The following is a 16574-nucleotide window of genomic DNA, read 5'->3' as shown; positions in this document are numbered from 1 at the left end:
GGCAGAACATAGCCATCACTGATGGCCAGGAGGTCGACGCCAAGGTAGTGAGAGGAGATGACGGCCAGCGCCCGCTTGACACCCGTGTGTAGTGCCCCTCGGAGCCGCTCGCGCATCTGGCTGCTCAGCGCGATCAGGTGGCTCCCAAGGGAGCTGCCTGATTGAACCCCCTCGACCTCCAAGGCCTCGCAGGCGGAAAGGGCAGCATGCTTCAGCGCCTCGTGCTCCCCGATCTCGGTCTCGAGCACCGTCTGCACCGCGCTGGAAGCCTCGGCTGCCTGAAGGATCTCCGCCTCCGACTCTGCACCGCGGAAAACGGAATGAAGTCGAGCGAGAGAAAGGACAACCTAAGATGGGGACGGAAGCCCACGGAGCTCACCCTTGGCCTTCTGCTCCCAGCGACGGGTCTCGGCCTGACAGGCCTCGGCCTTCTCCCTCAACCATTGGGCCTCGAACCTAGAGGCCTCGGCCGCCCTGGAGGCTTCACTTCCCAGCTCTGCGACAGACAAGGAAGTCAGGGAGCAAACATAAGGAAAAGGAAACAAAACAAGGGGACTGGAACTCACCCTCGACCGCCCCCTTCAAAACCATAGCCTTGATCTGCGAGGCCTCAACCGCAGCAAGGGCCTCGTTCAGAGCGCCTTTGGTCAGCCGGTGTGCACTCTCCTCTGCCCCCAGCTGCCCGGCGAGGGCCTTGCCTGAGGCCGTCGCCTCTTCGGCCCGGGACCTGAAGGCATCCCGATCGCTGACCACGTAGGTAAGCTCCTCCTCCAGCTCCTTGACCCGCGCCGCCAAGGGGGCGAGCTGCGCCTGGACCGCGGCCGCCTCGACCTTCGCGTCGGCACAGCGAAGGCGGAGGTCCTCCACCTCCACGCTTCGCGCCAACAGAAGCTCGTTAGCATTGGCAAGAAGGCCCTTCTGCCGGTGAAGCTGGTCCCAGACGCCCCTCTCCCACCGGAGAAACACCGACTTCCCAAGCGACCGGGTCTCGAGCTCCTGGGGAAGCAGAGCGAGGGTCATTGGTCGCAACAAAGTCAGGAAAGTAAACGTCGCACGAGAAAGAAAAGCACGAACCTGGGCGACTCCGGGCAGTTCGTCGGCCACCACAGATAGCGCCGTCCGTAGCGACCGCTCCGCCAGCTGGCGATACTGCTCGAAGGTGTTCCAGCGCCTACCCTCAGCCGCGTCCTAAAGGGCGAATAGAGGCTCCCCCTCAGGGTCGTCCTGGCTCCGCCACAATACCCGTGGGTGATCCCACCCGTGAGGCTCGGGCCGGACCCGCACGAGGGCCGAGCTTCCCTCGTCCAAGAGCGGCGCTGGCTGCTCCACGGCATTGGTCTCCTCGGCGTCAACCACCTCCCGTGCCCGGGAAGTATCATCGGAGGAGATCAGATAGACCAACGGTGGGCCCTGAACCAAGGGCACCACCGAGGCGGCCGCCGCCTGCATCTCCGCCTCCTGCACAGACGGCCTCGCCACCATCACAACGGTCTTGGTGACCTTGGGGGCTCCGGCCTCTGCAATTATGGCCTCGGCGGTCTCGGGGTCTCTGGCCTCTGCCATCATGGCCTCGGCAGACGCAGAGACGCCGACCACGGCCACCGCGGTCTTGGCGGTCGCGGGCGCCATAGCCTCCGTCGCCTCAGCCTCGGAGACCCCAGGGGCCTCAGCAACAAAGGGCATGCCGGCCCCATCCGACTCGTGAGCCTCGCCCCCCACGAGGCGGAAGCGCTCCCTCCCTCATCTGTGTAGGGGCCGCCTCAGCAGCCCCTCCTTGGGCGGCCGGCCCCTTTGGGTCGACCCTCGCCGACGCCGCGCCGTGTTGGATAGCGGCTTGAGCCTCCGCCACCCAGTGTGCGGAGGAGCCAGGGCTCGCCTTAAGCGCCTTAAGGGGCGCCAAGGGGAGGTCGTCCGCAGGCCGCTTCCGACTAAGGAAAATTAACCTACAGGGTCAACGCAAAACTAAAAAAGCGACTGAAAAACACCATGACCCTGCTAAGAATACACTTGCCTTGATCGGGGCGGCCCCCGCTTTGCCACGGCAAACCTCACCCGCACCGGCAGAGGCAGCGGTAGAGGCGTCGCCTCCGTATCCATCGACACCGGTCGGTCTTCAGCGGACCCCGGCGCCCCTTCGATCCTCCGCAGGGGCAGCGGTGGCGCCTCCGCCGCCACCCGCTCCACCACGGCCGCCGAGCCGACCGGGCTGATGGCGCGTTTGCCTAACGCCCACGCCTCGGGCGTGTTGGCCTCGGCCCCAGAGCGGGCAACCGCCGGCCCCGGGTCCGCTTCTCCTCCCCTTCCTGGGGGTGCCGGGATGCTTACCGACACCCCGAGCGCCACCTCCACGACATCAGGAAGGTGGTCCAGGGGACCTCGCCCTCCCTCGACCTTGTCGTCCCCGTCCGAGGCCTCCATCGACAACGACGTCGACGGGGATTCCTCCAGCGGAAGACCGTCCTTCCGTTGTTGACGGCGGCGCTTATCCAGCTCCTCGCGCGCGAGGATGTGCTTCGTGCGCTTCGCCGCCTTGGCATCCTTTCGCCTCTTCTGCGCATCAGCGTGACCATGGTTGACCGCCCGCCGCCCCGCGTCCTCGGGAATGGGTGGTGGAGAGGAGCGCACGTCCCTCATCCCCTAAAGGAACGACAAACGCACATAAGGGAACAAGGGGTAGGAGGAGACTGAGGAGGTTCAGAGGCTACAGCGGCGCACGACTTACCAGCAAAAGGAACCCCCGCGACGGCCGCATCGTGATAGGGGTCAAGTTGCCGCCCCTCAGCTTCGCCTCTACTGTCTCCCCCACCTGACGAAGAATCTCCTCCTCGGAAAGGGCGGAGGAGGACATCCGGGTGCCCTCAATGGGCTCACCCGGCTTCATCTCGAACAGCCACCACCGCCGAGCCATCAGCGGCAGCACCCTCCGGCGGTGGAACGCGGCCACAACCACAGCCACGGTGAGGCCGTGGCCCCGCAGCCTCGCCAGCCCCTCCAGGAGTGGCTCCAGCTTGGGCTGGTCGACCTTCGGGATGCCCCACTTCCACTTCTCCGGGCAACTCCCCACAATCCGCCCGGTGTAGGGGGGAAGCCCTCCGTCGTCGTTACGAAGGTAAAACCAACTCGTGTACCACCGGCGGTTGGAGGACGCGAGTTGGGCCAGGATGTAGAGGTGCAGGCGGTCCTGACGCACTTGGAGAGTGCAGCCTCCAGCCCTCGCCGCCTTCCTCTTGCCCGACGTGCCCGTCGGCTTTGTAGTATGCCCCGCCCGGAACAGATGGAGCCACAACTCCTAATGGGGCGCGATCCCTAAATACCCCTCGCAGACGGCAACAAAGATAGCCGCCTGAGCAATGGAGTTGGGATTAAAATTATGGAGCTCCACGCCATAGTAGTGCGTAAGCGCCCGCATGAACCGGTCCGCCGGGACGCCGAGGCCATGCTCGTGGAAGGAGACGAAGCTTATGATGTAGCTGTCGCGAGGCCTCGGCTCCGGCTCGCCGTACGGAGCAATCCATTCCGGCCTGGTGGAGTCAGTCACCGGGCGGAGGAGCCCACCGTCAGCAAGCGACTGGAGCATCTCCTCGGTGATGTCCGACGAATCCCAGGGGTCCGCCTCAACGACAACGATATCACCGGCCATGGGTGCGCTGGGGGAATCAGGTGCGGCGGTGAGTCTTTTCCCTCCCTCCCACGCTCTCACTTTTTTCTCGCTTCCTCCCTAGGCTCGCTCTTCCTCCTCTCCTTCTCGGCACTCGCTGCTCTAGCGACGGCTCGGCGGGGGCGGCGCTAATGCAGGCAAGGTAAGACGAGGAGGGGCAAAACTCCCTGGGTATTTATGCAGGGAGGAGGCGAAACGAGCGGGCGATGAAATCGGGGAGATTTCCCCCCAATCTGGCGCGGTTAACCACGAGCCGATTTCACCGACCCATGCGCCCACGTCTCCCGCATTAAATGCGAGGATGGTTACATCCCATCCACCATGCCACGCTCGGCCACTACGGCAGCAGGTACTGTTTTGACTCCCAATAAAACTACCTCAAAAGGCGCACCGCCCGAGCCAATAGGGAAGATATTCCCTGCGGCCTATTCCTTTCGTATGAAGGAATCTGGCTCTGAACCTATTATGATCCAGGGGTTCGAAGGCTGGACCCCAAAGGGTTTCGACAGCCGCCCCAGGATAACAGAGTCAGGGGCGACCGTGGGCGAGCCCATATGGGGCCGAGGCCCAAGCAAGCGAAACGCTTGGGATGCCCAAAGTTGTGTCCGAGACCGGAGGAAAGTCTCCAAATGGGATCCCACCGTAGGGAGGCACCGAGCCACCGAGGCCTAGCGAACGGCCTCGGCACCCACTAGAGACATCCTCTGGTACTCTTGGAGTGTGTCTCTGGATCGCTAGCCGTCCCCTAGCGAACGGGGTACGGGCCTCCACTCGGACTACCCGATAACAGCTCACCGGAAGTGCCACCGCTCGTGCCCATCGAGGGTAGCGAGGCACATTCCACCCCTCCTTCCGAGCAAAAAGGAAGCGTGAGGGTCGTACAAAAAGATAGGGGAGTCCCTAACGGCCCTCTCACCCTGTGCAGAGGCTAGGGGACTCCTCCTGCAAATACGCCGAGACCCCACAACTCGGGCCCATGCCCAAAAGGGGCCTCGGCAAACAAACCCTCACACGCGAGGGGCATATAAAAAGTCAGGGGAACTCCCGACGGCCCTCTCGCTCTGCGCAGAGGCTAGGGGCTCTTCCTGCGACCTTGCCGAGACCAGAATGGGCTCGGCAAACAAACCCTCCGTCCAAACGAAAAGGATATGTGAGGGGCGAATGAAAAAGTCAGGAGACCCCCGACCGTCCTCTTGCTCCAGGCGGAGGCTCGGGGGCTCCTCTTGCACCCCAAAAACCAAGACAAAAACACGATAAAGGGCACCGAGCCCGTTACGGTCCAGGGGTTCGAAGGCTGGGCCTCCAAGAGGTTTCGACAGCCGCCCTAGGGCAACAGAATCAGGGACGACTTCGGGGCGAGCTTACGAATGGCCCAGGCCCGAACGAACAGTCGCTCGGGGCGTCCTAAGTCGTGTCCGAGACCGACAGGAAAGTATCCGAATGGGATCCCACCGTAGGGAGGCACCGAGCCACCGAGGCCCAGCGAATGGCCTCGGCACCCACTAGAGAAATCCTCCGGTACTTTTGGAGTGCGTCTCTGAACCGCTAGCCGTCCCCTAGCGAACGGGGCTCGGGCCTCCACTCGGACTACTCGATAACAGCTCACCGAAAGTGTCCACGCTCGCGCCCATCGAGGGTAGCATGGCACATTCCACCCCTCCTTCCGAGCGAAAGGAAGCGTGAGGGACATACCCAAAGTCAGGGGGACCCCTGACGAACCTCTCGCTCCGTGCGGAGGCTAGAGGGCCTTTTTTTGCAACCTCGCCGAGACCCCTGCAACCCGAACTTGCGCTTATGGGCTCGGCAAATGCAATAAGAACTGATCACTCAAACACGAAAATGCAGAAAGCCCCTGGAGGAGTAACTTCACTCCTCCAGGGGCTCGGGGGCTACACCCGGCGGGTGCGCTCGCGCGCACCCACCGGAACCTCAGAAAACAAACCAATTCCTATGGAGCGGGCATAAACCTAGCCTCGACGAACCCTCAGGGAGAGTGCACGCACTCACCCCGAGGCTCGGGGGCTACTGTCGGGTACCTTAGAACGGGGTACCCCAAGCAAATATCAAAATAAAGCCAGAAGGTAAGCCGTGGGCCCCTCACCTACCATGACCGAGCCCTCCTCCACCTCGCCTTGAGCCTCGAGCAGGAGGTCTCGGAACAAACTCCGCCTTGCGCGAGGCTCCCCAGGGTAGGCCTCGGCAGGGGGCGCCGAGCCTCGGCAGGGGGTGCCGTCTCCGTCTCGCCCGAGGCTCTCCAGGGAAGGCCTCGGCAGGGGTACATTCTCCGTATCACGTGAGACGTCTCGCGCAAGGCCTCGGCAAGGAACCCGATCTCCGTCTCGCGTGAGGCCCTAGCCTCCGTGTCGCTCAAGGCTGGGTCGTCCGCAGCCCGTCACCCCCCGTCTCGACCGGCCCTCCAGACAACGTGTCATGTCCCATTAATGCTTCAACCACTCCCGCAATCTCAGCCGGACGACGGCTCAACACCACAGAATGGCCAACGCGACCCAAGGTCGTATCAGCGCCATACCGGCTGGGACAGGGTACGGTAGGGATTATCGGCCACTGTGTCCTAATGCTGTATCCATGATCAGCGCCATACCGGCTGGGACAGGGTACGGCGGGAATTACCGGCCACTGTGTCCTAACACTGTACCCACGATCAGCCGCCCACTCGAGGCCTCGGCACCGTACACCAAGGTCTCGGCCATCTTGGGGATCGTGCCTGCCGAGACCCCTCCACCATGGTGCAGCCTCGACACCGACCAAGTCTCGGCCTCGCGCGCAGTCCGTCCACAATGGCTTGCACATCCACCGCCGCACCCACTCCGAGGCAGTCCCAGGGCTCCCACGACGCACAGGATCTGATGGGACGGCCACGTCGCCCTAGTGCTCCAAGAACGGACCACTCCGACGGCCACACCGCCATAGGAACAGGCTACAGGGCCCGGCCACACCGCCACAGGAATAGGCTACAGGGCCCGGACACGCTGCCTCTGTTCACACGACGCCGTATAGTTAGCTCATGTACCGTCCTAGTCCTCCCTTCATGCTATAAAAGGAGAGGACCTAGGCTGTTTTAGAAGGGGGGGACACCTTGTAACACCCACACACACACACGCACACTCCTGCCGCCTGAGAGCAACGTCTCAAGCGGCCCGCACGACACCCTGCCGAGACCTAGGACCAGCTCCCTCTCTCCTTTAGCTTGTAACCCCCTACTACGAGCACCTCGGTGTAAGGAATACAAGATCGATCTCTCAGACTGGACGTAGGGCCTCGATTGCCTAAACCAGTATAAACCTTGTGTCTCTTTGCATCACCATCCGGATCGGGAGCACGCAGAACAAATTCACTGGTTGGTTGAGGACCCCCCGGTCCGAAACACCGACAATCGTCTTTACATCCATCTGATGTAACTCTAAATCGTAATGTGCCATTAACACCATTATGATTCTAAAAGAATCCTTACATGAGACTAGAGAGAAAACTCTCATTGTAATCTATTCATTCTCTTTGCGTAAAGCATATTGCTACAAGTCGTACTTTATATCTTTCTACATTCCCTTTGGAGTCACATTTTGTCTTGTAGACCCATTAACAGCATACTGTTTTTGCTCCATTAGGAATTACTTCTAAGTCCCAAACATCGTTGGTATTCATCGAATTTATTTCATATTAATATTTTCTTGCCATTTAAATGAGTAAATGCTTCTCATGGCTTCTTCAAATGAGGTGGGATCACCTTTCATTTGAATTTCTTTACTAACATAGACTTTATGGTCATCAGAAAAACTGGTTTACTCATTCTTTGAAACCTTATGTGGCCTCAGCTACTGGCACTTTCATATGGGGCTATTGTTGCCCTTCCTTGCCAAGAGGCAATTGGTTCTACAGGCTTCTGTATCACAAGATCCTTGTTTACATTATTTATTTTCTTCGAAGAGCCAACAACAGGTGTTGTATAAGTCATACAACATCAATAGGTATTAAGAAATTCGTTGTTTTGAATCACTGAAGTGGGCACGCAGTCCCGCTTCTCTTCAAGTCTTAGGTCTCTACATACCTCTACATACCATGCTCCCCCAGATCTTCCCATCTTTTCTAAAGATAGTGAACTTTAAATATCTTATTTTGGGTTTAATCTGTTAAAACCTCGTATGGCGTTTTAAGCATCACCTTAACATCTTTGAAACTGACTACGCTATCTTCCGAACTTTAAAAAGTCCAGAAATTTAGCTATTTCTCTGCTTAGGGGTATCATTATTGTAACCGTTGTACTCCTCCGATGGTTATATTCATCTTAATTAATCTTTATCTCACTCTTAATGAAGAGTATCTTTCTTAATTGATCTTTATATTCTCTCCCTTGAAATATGGCATGAACATTACTGCCATAATTTTGATAACTATTCAGAAAGCCTATAAACAACGAGATACTTATAACTTATTCATTCACATGATTGTGTCATGTAAATAAAGTTATTTCTTGATCTGTTTAGGAGTACACTTTCCTTAATTCACTTTAAGAACTCAACGAGGTCTTTCATTAGCAGCACTTTTGTAAGTCACGCTTGCATCTTTTTCTTCTCCTTTGGTTAGTATTAACCATGATGATGCATTTCTATTGTGCCATGGTCAATACTAGGATAGTATAAGACCTACCCAAACTTCTCTCGCTGTGCGGGATACAAAATATGAGTCATTACAAAGCTTCTTCCGCCATGCTGGATGGACTAGCATAATTACTATGCCAAAACTTCTCCCCATGCGGGATACATCTATACAAAAACTTAGTCATGACGACTAAAACATTCTCTTATACTTTATTTTTCAATTAAATCTTTCCGTTGGTTCCAATTTAATTAGAAAATTAGTAAACTAACAAAAACTATCCTGAACTGGCTTGACTCAAGCCCTTTTTATTCACATACTCCAGCATTGCAGCCCGTTGGTATGCAGCGAGTGATCTCGTCGAATTAAAACATACAAGGTGCTTCTACATCACCATTGGGCAGAAAATAGAATTAATGCATAAAACTCATAAATTAATTTGAAATCCATATAACTACTCTTCAAAATTAAATTCTCCCGTTGGTTCAAATTTAATTAGAAGATAATCAACATCATTACAGCGGAAACTTAATAATGAAATATATTCTTTTAGTTCAGGAGTATTTCTTGGTCCTTATCTACCCTCTGAAAAATTGACCACGTTGGTGTAAAAATTTTTAGAGATTTAAACTTCAAATTTAAATTTGTTATAATATTATCATCATCAACGTTGGTCAAAAAATGACAATACCATAATCTTACTTAAACAAGACACGGAATACCCCTCTAATTAAATTTTCCCGTTGGTTCCAATTTAATTAGAGGATTAACATAATCATAATTTTCTAAATATAACTGCTCTTCAAATTAAATTCTCCCGTTGGTTCGAATTTAATTGGAAGATAATAAACATCTTGTGATGTGTGCAGCATCGGAAAAGCCCGAATGAAAAGCAGAGTTTGCAAAACAATGGATTTAGTGCTGGTTTAGTTCCAAAAAGTTTCTCAAAAAGTGCTACAGTAACTATCACATCGAATCTTGCGATACGTGCATGGAGTATTAAATATAGACGAAGAAAAAACTAATTACATAGTTTAGTTGAAAATTATGAGACAAACGTTTTGAGCCTAATTAGTACATGATTAAACACTAATTGCTAAATAAAAACGAAAGTGCTACAGTAGTCAAATTCCCAAAATTCGCGAACTAAACGCGCACTTATGGTTCATACACGGCTCCATTTCTTCATAACGCGTCATTGTTTCCAACGCAGAAAAGCCTCAAAACTGGAACTCGAGAAAAGCTCGTACAGGGCAAAACTTTAGAAAAACGCAGGTTTGGCATGTTGAGCCTCCTGCAAACAGGCAAGTCGGGGTCCTGTTATTTCGCATGTTGTTTTAAGATATACGCAGGTGCATAGCATCAGGGGAATTTGATCGGCTCTGGCTGCAGTGCCTTCTTCACTAGCTCTGACTGCTCCTGCACATGAACCAACAGGAAGCCTGTTGCTGTAGCAGCTGAAGGTGCTCTGCCCACATACTTGATGTCTTCAAACGAACCCCGCCCAAGAGCCTTCATGGCAGTAAACAGCCGAGGACAGATGTAGCTGTATGCACCCATGTTCATGGGCTCCTCCTGGCACCACACAATCTCCGCATCTACATCGTTCAAACATGACAGTCAAGAACAGTTCATAATGTGCTCAGAATAAACAGAGCTCCATAACATCTTTGATAATGGAAACTATCATTTGGGGAAAATATTAAAAACTAAAGGAAAACCTCACGTACTTGGGTATCTCTTAAGCTCTCTTTGGATAAGGTCATACGGGAATGGGCAAAGTTGCTCAACTCTGCAAATTGCAACATCACCACGCTCGGACTTCTTACGCTCTTCGTCAAGTTCATAGTAAACCTGCAATGCAACAAATTATTCATATTGTCCCCAACCACTAATTTGTTTGATTTTATTCAGAAACAGGCATACTTACTTTCCCAGAACATAAGATAAGACGGTTGATACCCTCTTCGACTTGCTTGTGATCATTACGGTCCTTTATCAGTCGCTTGAAACGTGTTCCCTGCTTATCAAATCCTAGATGGCCTTCAACATCATCAAACTCTGAAAGATTTGACTTGCAATCCTTGTGCCTAAGCAGGTTCTTAGGGGCTGTTACAATCAGTGGCTTCCGGAACTCCCTATGTATCTACAGCCTCACCCCAACAGTAGGCAACAATAGAAAGAATATAACATGTGAGCAAACTGCAAACCAAATGCTAGAATCAGAAAAACAAACTGCACAATAAGATAAGCTGACCTGCCGACGCAACAAATGAAAATAATTTGCAGGAGTTGTCACATTCACAACTTGCCAGTTACACTCTTGTATCTGCTTGCGAAGTGTTGGTTCCATCTCAGGTATGACAAAAGGATTATCATCACTCATATGGCGCAAAACAATCATTATAGCAGTCTCAAGTAAGCAGTTAAACTCAAGTTCTAGTCTCCAGACAAGCAGAAGATCTGAATCATTACCAAAAAGAAATGAATTTACTGTGCACTTGTATGACATGACTATTGATTGCCACACAAAAAAGAATTGTGCGGATGCATCAAAAGTTTAAAACTTCATCATTTCTTATCAAAATGGTTTCAAGAGAAAAACAAACATCTCACATTAGAGAATTTATAATACTGTAGACCCGCATGGGAAAACATGATTTGTATGGATGCACAAAAATTACATGGTTTCTTTCAAAATAGTTGGATAAAAAACAACTAAAATATATAGAACAAGGATGCAAAAAAAGGACTGCTCAACACTGACGTGATGGCTGAACAATACCAATAACGAAAACATGGCTCCTGTGAATTACCTGAAGGAAGCGCTCCAAGCGGGCACTGGAATGCTCAGGACCTTGGCCATCATAACCATGAGGCAGCAAAACAACAAGGCCGGTTTGCCGCAACCATTTTGCCTCGCCACTGCTCAAAAACTGGTCAAACATCACTTGTGCACCATTGGCAAAATCGCCAAATTGTGCTTCCCAAAGAACCAATGAATTAGGGTTCTCCATGGAGTAACCCAATTCAAACCCAAGAACAGCAAACTCTGAAAGTGAACTGCAAACAGAGTAATACATAACATAAGGGAAAAAAAACTTCTCACTGAAATGACAGATAAGAGATTTGGTACATCCATAAGCAAACTTACCTGTTGCTAACAGTAAACAGCTCCTCACTTTGATTCATTGCAACATGGTCAAGTGGGCAGTACTTTGCTCCAGTTTCCTGATCATGCAGAACTGCATGCCGATGGCTGAAAGTTCCTCTTTCCACATCCTGTCCACTTAGCCTAACATGATTGCCTTCCACTATAAGTGTTGCAAAGGCCAGGGCTTCTGCAACAGCCCAATCAATTCCTTCACCACTCTCGATCATAGCTGCACGCAGGTCAAAAATCTTCTTCACTGCTCTGTGTGGTTTGAAGTTTTCAGGCAGTGTAGTAATTGCCTGTCCTACACGTTTCAGTATCTCGGGCTTCACCCTGCATAGAAGGCATTTTCAACATCTAATAGTTGAACAGAAGACAATAAAGTGAAATCAACAGACAGTGTTCTTACCCAGTGTTGCGAACACGTGATATTTGCTCTGGTGACTTAAAGCCAGTCCAGTAAGCTGAGAGCCAATCCCTCTTGTTGGGAACATAGTCTTTGCTCTTTGCAAACTCTTCATTCAAGATTCGGTTCACCTTGTCATGGATCCTCTGGACATCTTCTTTTGAGACTTCACCCGTTCCGAGCAGTTTCTGCTCATAAAGCTTCAATGAGCTGGGATGGTTCTTAATGACCTGTCACAGATAATGCTCATCAGGGTCCAGCAATGCGCTAAGCATATTCAGAATGGAGGGGGAAAGGGAGAGAGAACAGGATGAGAGGCTTTTATTTCTTTTGTAAGTTCTATACAACCAACTTAATTAGCTTTCCTCCAAGAAACAGCATAAGAATTTGGACAATGAGTTAACAGAAATATATGCGCAAGCACAGCCAGCTTATAAAAATATAGAGTCAACAAGAGCTGCAAATGTATCAAGTGCCAACTTATGGGAAAATGGTAAAATAACATACAAAAAAAAATATTGAACCAGTATTAGTAGGGTTACCTGATACATCTTTGGCTGTGTGAAGGAGGGTTCATCGATTTCGTTATGCCCGAAACGGCGGTAGCAAATCAGATCGACCACCACATCAGAGTGAAAAGTCTGGCGCCACTCAGCTGCAAGCTCACAAACACGAACAACAGCCTCTAAATCGTCGCCGTTTACATGGAATATAGGAACATTCAGGGCTTTGGCGACATCTGTGCAGTACTGGGAGGACCTGCCAGCTCTTGGATCAGTTGTGAAGGCAACTTGGTTATTGACAACAATATGAATGGTTCCACCAGTAGTGTAGTTTGGGAGGGCACTTAGATGGAGCGTCTCATAGACGACACCCTGGCCAGCAAAGCTTCCATCTCCATGGATCAGAATACCCATGTTCTTTGTCCTGTCAGCATCATTGGAGTAGAACTGCTTAGCGCGTGTCTTGCCAATGACAACAGGATCAACGGCTTCCAGATGGCTGGGATTGGCGACCAAGGACAAGTGGATCCTGTTGCCGCCTCGAGTTGGGCGATCATAGGAGGTACCCAGGTGGTACTTGACATCACCGGTTCCGGTGTAGAGACCGTCCTCACCTTCAACAGGTCTTGTGCCGCCAGTGAACTCGCTGAATATCTGAGACAGTGGCTTGCGAACAACATTACCAAGGACTATTCACGACACTATTTAAATTCGGCGTTCAATATTCAAATTTGCGTCTACTATTCAAATTCGGGATATGAACAGTGCACAAGAGTGACTCAACCACTTTACTATTTAAGGCACAGGGCCCCTGCAAGTATGGCGTGACGTCGCTTTCACGCATGAATATTTTATGGATGTTGGATGAGTGAGCGAGTGATTAGCGAATATAAATATTGATATGTCGCTTTCGCGATTAGTTAAGCTAGTGCTTAGTGAATATGCGTATGCGGATGATTATTTCTAAGGATCTTTTGCAGGCTGGCGAGACCAACAGTTCAGCCGGTCGTGCGACTATGCTTGTGACAGTCCTACTCGGTACTCACCGTATGCATCACTAGCTCGCTTCAGAATCAGGCTAACCCGGTCTACTCCCTCGCTATCCTCAGCCATGCACACACAGGACTCAGGCCCTATCGTCTCCCCAGGCAGTTCCACCCAAGGGGAACACTTCTCTACGCACATAGGGTTCTCTACAAACGCCGCTACCAGGGCTAACATGAGAACAACACACGCAGAGGTTTCTCCTCTAGGGTCCCTAGCATAGAGACGTCGTCCCATAGGAACGAGCTTGAAGGAAGGCAAGGATTAAAACAGGAAAGCTTAATTCATTTCCACAGAGCAAGCTTACATACGGCTTTCCCTTTCGGGAAACTCCAAACACTTAGCACAAACCTTAGGAATTACCTTACAAGCGCAGGATAATCACGGAGACCTTCTTTATTCTCTAATTTACAAAGGTGGAGTGATACAACAGTAGTGAGTGATTACTACTAATGGTGGATGATCCTTAGAGTCCTTCTGAGATCATGTCTTCATGTGTATGTGTATGGGTGGAGAGTTGGTGGAGTGGGTGGTGGATGAGAGTGAGTGTCTTCGGTGTCCGGTGGTTCGCTCCGATGCTGAATGCCGATGATGAATGAATGCGCCCGACGTCCCACTTTATAGCACGAAGGGAGTGTCCTTCATGCTTATCGTCTGAAGGAGCGAGCCTTATCATCAGAAGGAGCCTTTGAGGCGAAGTCTTCAATTATCCCTTCTTACTGTTGTCTGGACAGCTGGACGGAGAATAATTGTCCTCGCTATAGTAGAGTAACGGTATATTCCTTTTGCGCTGTCCTCCATCGCGCATGGTCGTATCCTTCTGGATATTCTTTGGTATGGTCTTCCACGCTCGAATGATTGATGTTGCAAACATCAAATCAAGGATAGACATGTAGTATTTTATCATGGCATGTAGTATTATCTCTTCCCTCGGGCAAATGTTGATAACACCTTATCAATATAGGGAGTATATTTCTTATATGGAACATATTTTTATAATATTAAAATCTAATATTCTGGTCTTTGTCCATGACCACGGATATCAACATCTCATCATCATTTTCCTCATAGTCTGATATATGTATATTCATTTTTGACTCATAATCTTTCTTAATATTTTCTTCATAGTCTTTCATTATATTCTCAAATTTTTCATTCATTTCACCTCTTATTTCTGGTAAGATTTATTCCTTTATGTCTTTCTTCCATTGGAGAGTTATTGACTCTAATTTTTCCTTTATCTTAGTATTAACATATTCTTTATTCAATGGATCTATATCTTTTTTACCGCTTCTTTATATGTATGCGGTCTGGACGATCCTTCTTCTCTAATATTTGGCCCTGCCTATATTGGTTTTGTTTTGTTGGCCTTTATATATTTCTGGATATAGTCTTTGGCTGCTGGCTCTAAATAATAGTTTACTCCCAGAATAGTTCTTGCATATGAAAGAGCTTGATCAATATCTAAATATTTTTTCCAAGACACTTCTCTATCTTTTTCTTTTTCTATTTGCTGAGCTATAACTTTTTTAAATGATATATAAATTTCGGGTGTTTTTCCCCTATATATAAGTTTTTTCTCCATATTGCCATATGGTTCTTTTGGTTGTATTTTTTCATTAATCATATGAAAATATTCAGTCAGACTATTTAATATTGCTAGCATATAACATTTATCTTCTCTTTTATTATTATATTGGAACCAGAAATTATCTAGAATGCATTCTTGTATATCATCTAGAACAATATGATCTCGAGGCTTGAATTTATAAGTATTTGATGGAAAAATTCTTAGCTTATTATCAATTCCAAAGCTGAAACATTCACTTCCAATAGGGTTTGTTCCTCTCTTCATTCCTGTAAAATAGAAGATCGTGAAAATATATCAGGCAATGTATTATCTTTGCCTTTTATATGCTCAAATATTACTTTATATCCATTTCCCGTAATAATATCTTCGAATAAAACCCATCGTTTAGTTGAACTTTTCTTACTATTGATTTTATTATAGTATCTACATATAGCTTCACAGTCTGTCCTAACTGTGAACTCTTTAAATCATAAATATAATCTAAAAGCATTTATTACATTAATAACAGCTAAAATTTCTCTGTCTGTATTGTTTATTGCTTTAAGCTTGTATTTTTCTGAAGCATACCTACATATTTGTTCTTCTAACTTTGGAGAGTACTTGTGTGGTTTTTGCTTTAATATTGCACCCCATCTTAACTTAGATGCATCTGTTTCTATAATGAAATAGTTATTATCTAAAGGTAACTCTAGGGGTTTTAAACCTTTGACATTTTCTTTAATAGTTCTTACTAACTTTATATCTTTAGAATTAAAATATTTTTATCCATTTTTTCTTAATTTTGCATACAATGGACCAGCTATGTAACACCCCAAAATTTGTCACCTTTGAAAATAGAGTTAAAATGATTTATTTTTGAATTTTTGAGCACATGAAAACATAGGAAAATAAAATTTTCATTAATTTAAAATTTATCATAAGGTTTAGCAACATGTTTGTGCATACATGTCCTTGCATTTGATGTATTTGGTTGAGTAGTTTTGATTGAAAATTTGAAATGGCTTAAATTGCTTTTGGAAAGAAATTAAAAATGGCTTTGAAGTAAAAGAAAAGAAAATTAGGAAATCAAAGCATTTCAAAAGTTGTAAAAATTTATTTTTAACAACTAATCAAAATTTCTCATTTTTATTTGAATTGAAAAGCATATTCAAAATTCTATTTGAATTTGATGAAGGATCATATTTGCCTTTTTGGATTGAAAAAAAAATGGGCAAAAGAGTTTCTTTACTCCTCTCTCCTTCTCTCTCTGTTTCAGCCCAGCATCGGCTGCCCTCTTTTCCTCACTGCCTTCCCCGCGTGGGCCAAGCCGGCCCAGTGCGCCCTCTCCTTCTCCCTTGGCGCCCGGTCCAGCTCCCTCCTTCCCCGCGTTAGCCCAATTCCGAGCTGGCCCATCTCTCGCGCTCACTCCTTCGCAGCGGCCTAGCCGTCACACCGCGCGCTCCGCAGCCGCCCTGCGCAGCCCAGTAGCCTAGCTCCGCTCCACCGTGCAGCCAGTAAAGTGAAGCCCAGCTCTGCTCCCGCATGGCCCGCTCAGCTCCGCAAGACCCCGGCCCGCTGGCGTCGGCCAGCTGATGCCTCAGGGCAACCATCTCTTCCTCCCGCAT

At 49.3% G+C, this 16574-nt stretch overlaps 2 protein-coding genes across 2 annotated transcripts; both read right to left on the bottom strand.

Moving 5' to 3' along the window:
- Positions 1–347: 347 nt before the first annotated feature.
- On the bottom strand, positions 348–1683 carry LOC136524789 (uncharacterized). The gene is made up of 3 exons (XM_066518035.1): positions 1259–1683; positions 567–874; positions 348–496 (listed from the first exon to the last, which is right to left on the bottom strand). The coding sequence occupies exons 1-3, from the start codon at positions 1681–1683 to the stop codon at positions 348–350; spliced, it is 882 nt and encodes a 293-aa protein (XP_066374132.1).
- Positions 1684–9438: 7755 nt separating this feature from the next.
- On the bottom strand, positions 9439–16574 carry LOC136524788 (uncharacterized). The gene is made up of 9 exons (XM_066518034.1): positions 16403–16574; positions 12375–13024; positions 11836–12062; positions 11427–11759; positions 11089–11335; positions 10530–10685; positions 10203–10418; positions 10003–10126; positions 9439–9870 (listed from the first exon to the last, which is right to left on the bottom strand). Exons 1-9 carry the CDS (start codon positions 16572–16574, stop codon positions 9635–9637), a joined length of 2361 nt encoding a protein of 786 aa, XP_066374131.1. The 3' UTR covers positions 9439–9634.

This window comes from Miscanthus floridulus, chromosome 18, assembly GCF_019320115.1.
Source record: "Miscanthus floridulus cultivar M001 chromosome 18, ASM1932011v1, whole genome shotgun sequence".
NCBI lineage: Eukaryota > Viridiplantae > Streptophyta > Magnoliopsida > Poales > Poaceae > Miscanthus > Miscanthus floridulus.
This window is presented reverse-complemented; position numbering and strand designations above follow the sequence as displayed.

Coding starts and splice junctions, on each gene's coding strand:
- LOC136524789 (XM_066518035.1), bottom strand. CDS start 1,683: ATGCCCTTTGTTGCTGAGGCCCCTGGGGTCTCCGAGGCTGAGGCGACG. Junction 875..1,258: donor GTCCGGCCCGAGCCTCACGG/GTGGGATCACCC, acceptor GTTGGCGCGAAG/CGTGGAGGTGGAGGACCTCC. Junction 497..566: donor TTTGAAGGGGGCGGTCGAGG/GTGAGTTCCAGT, acceptor TGTCTGTCGCAG/AGCTGGGAAGTGAAGCCTCC.
- LOC136524788 (XM_066518034.1), bottom strand. CDS start 16,574: ATGCGGGAGGAAGAGATGGTTGCCCTGAGGCATCAGCTGGCCGACGCC. Junction 10,419..10,529: donor TTCATTTGTTGCGTCGGCAG/GTCAGCTTATCT, acceptor GTGAGGCTGTAG/ATACATAGGGAGTTCCGGAA. Junction 9,871..10,002: donor AGAGCTTAAGAGATACCCAA/GTACGTGAGGTT, acceptor TGAACGATGTAG/ATGCGGAGATTGTGTGGTGC.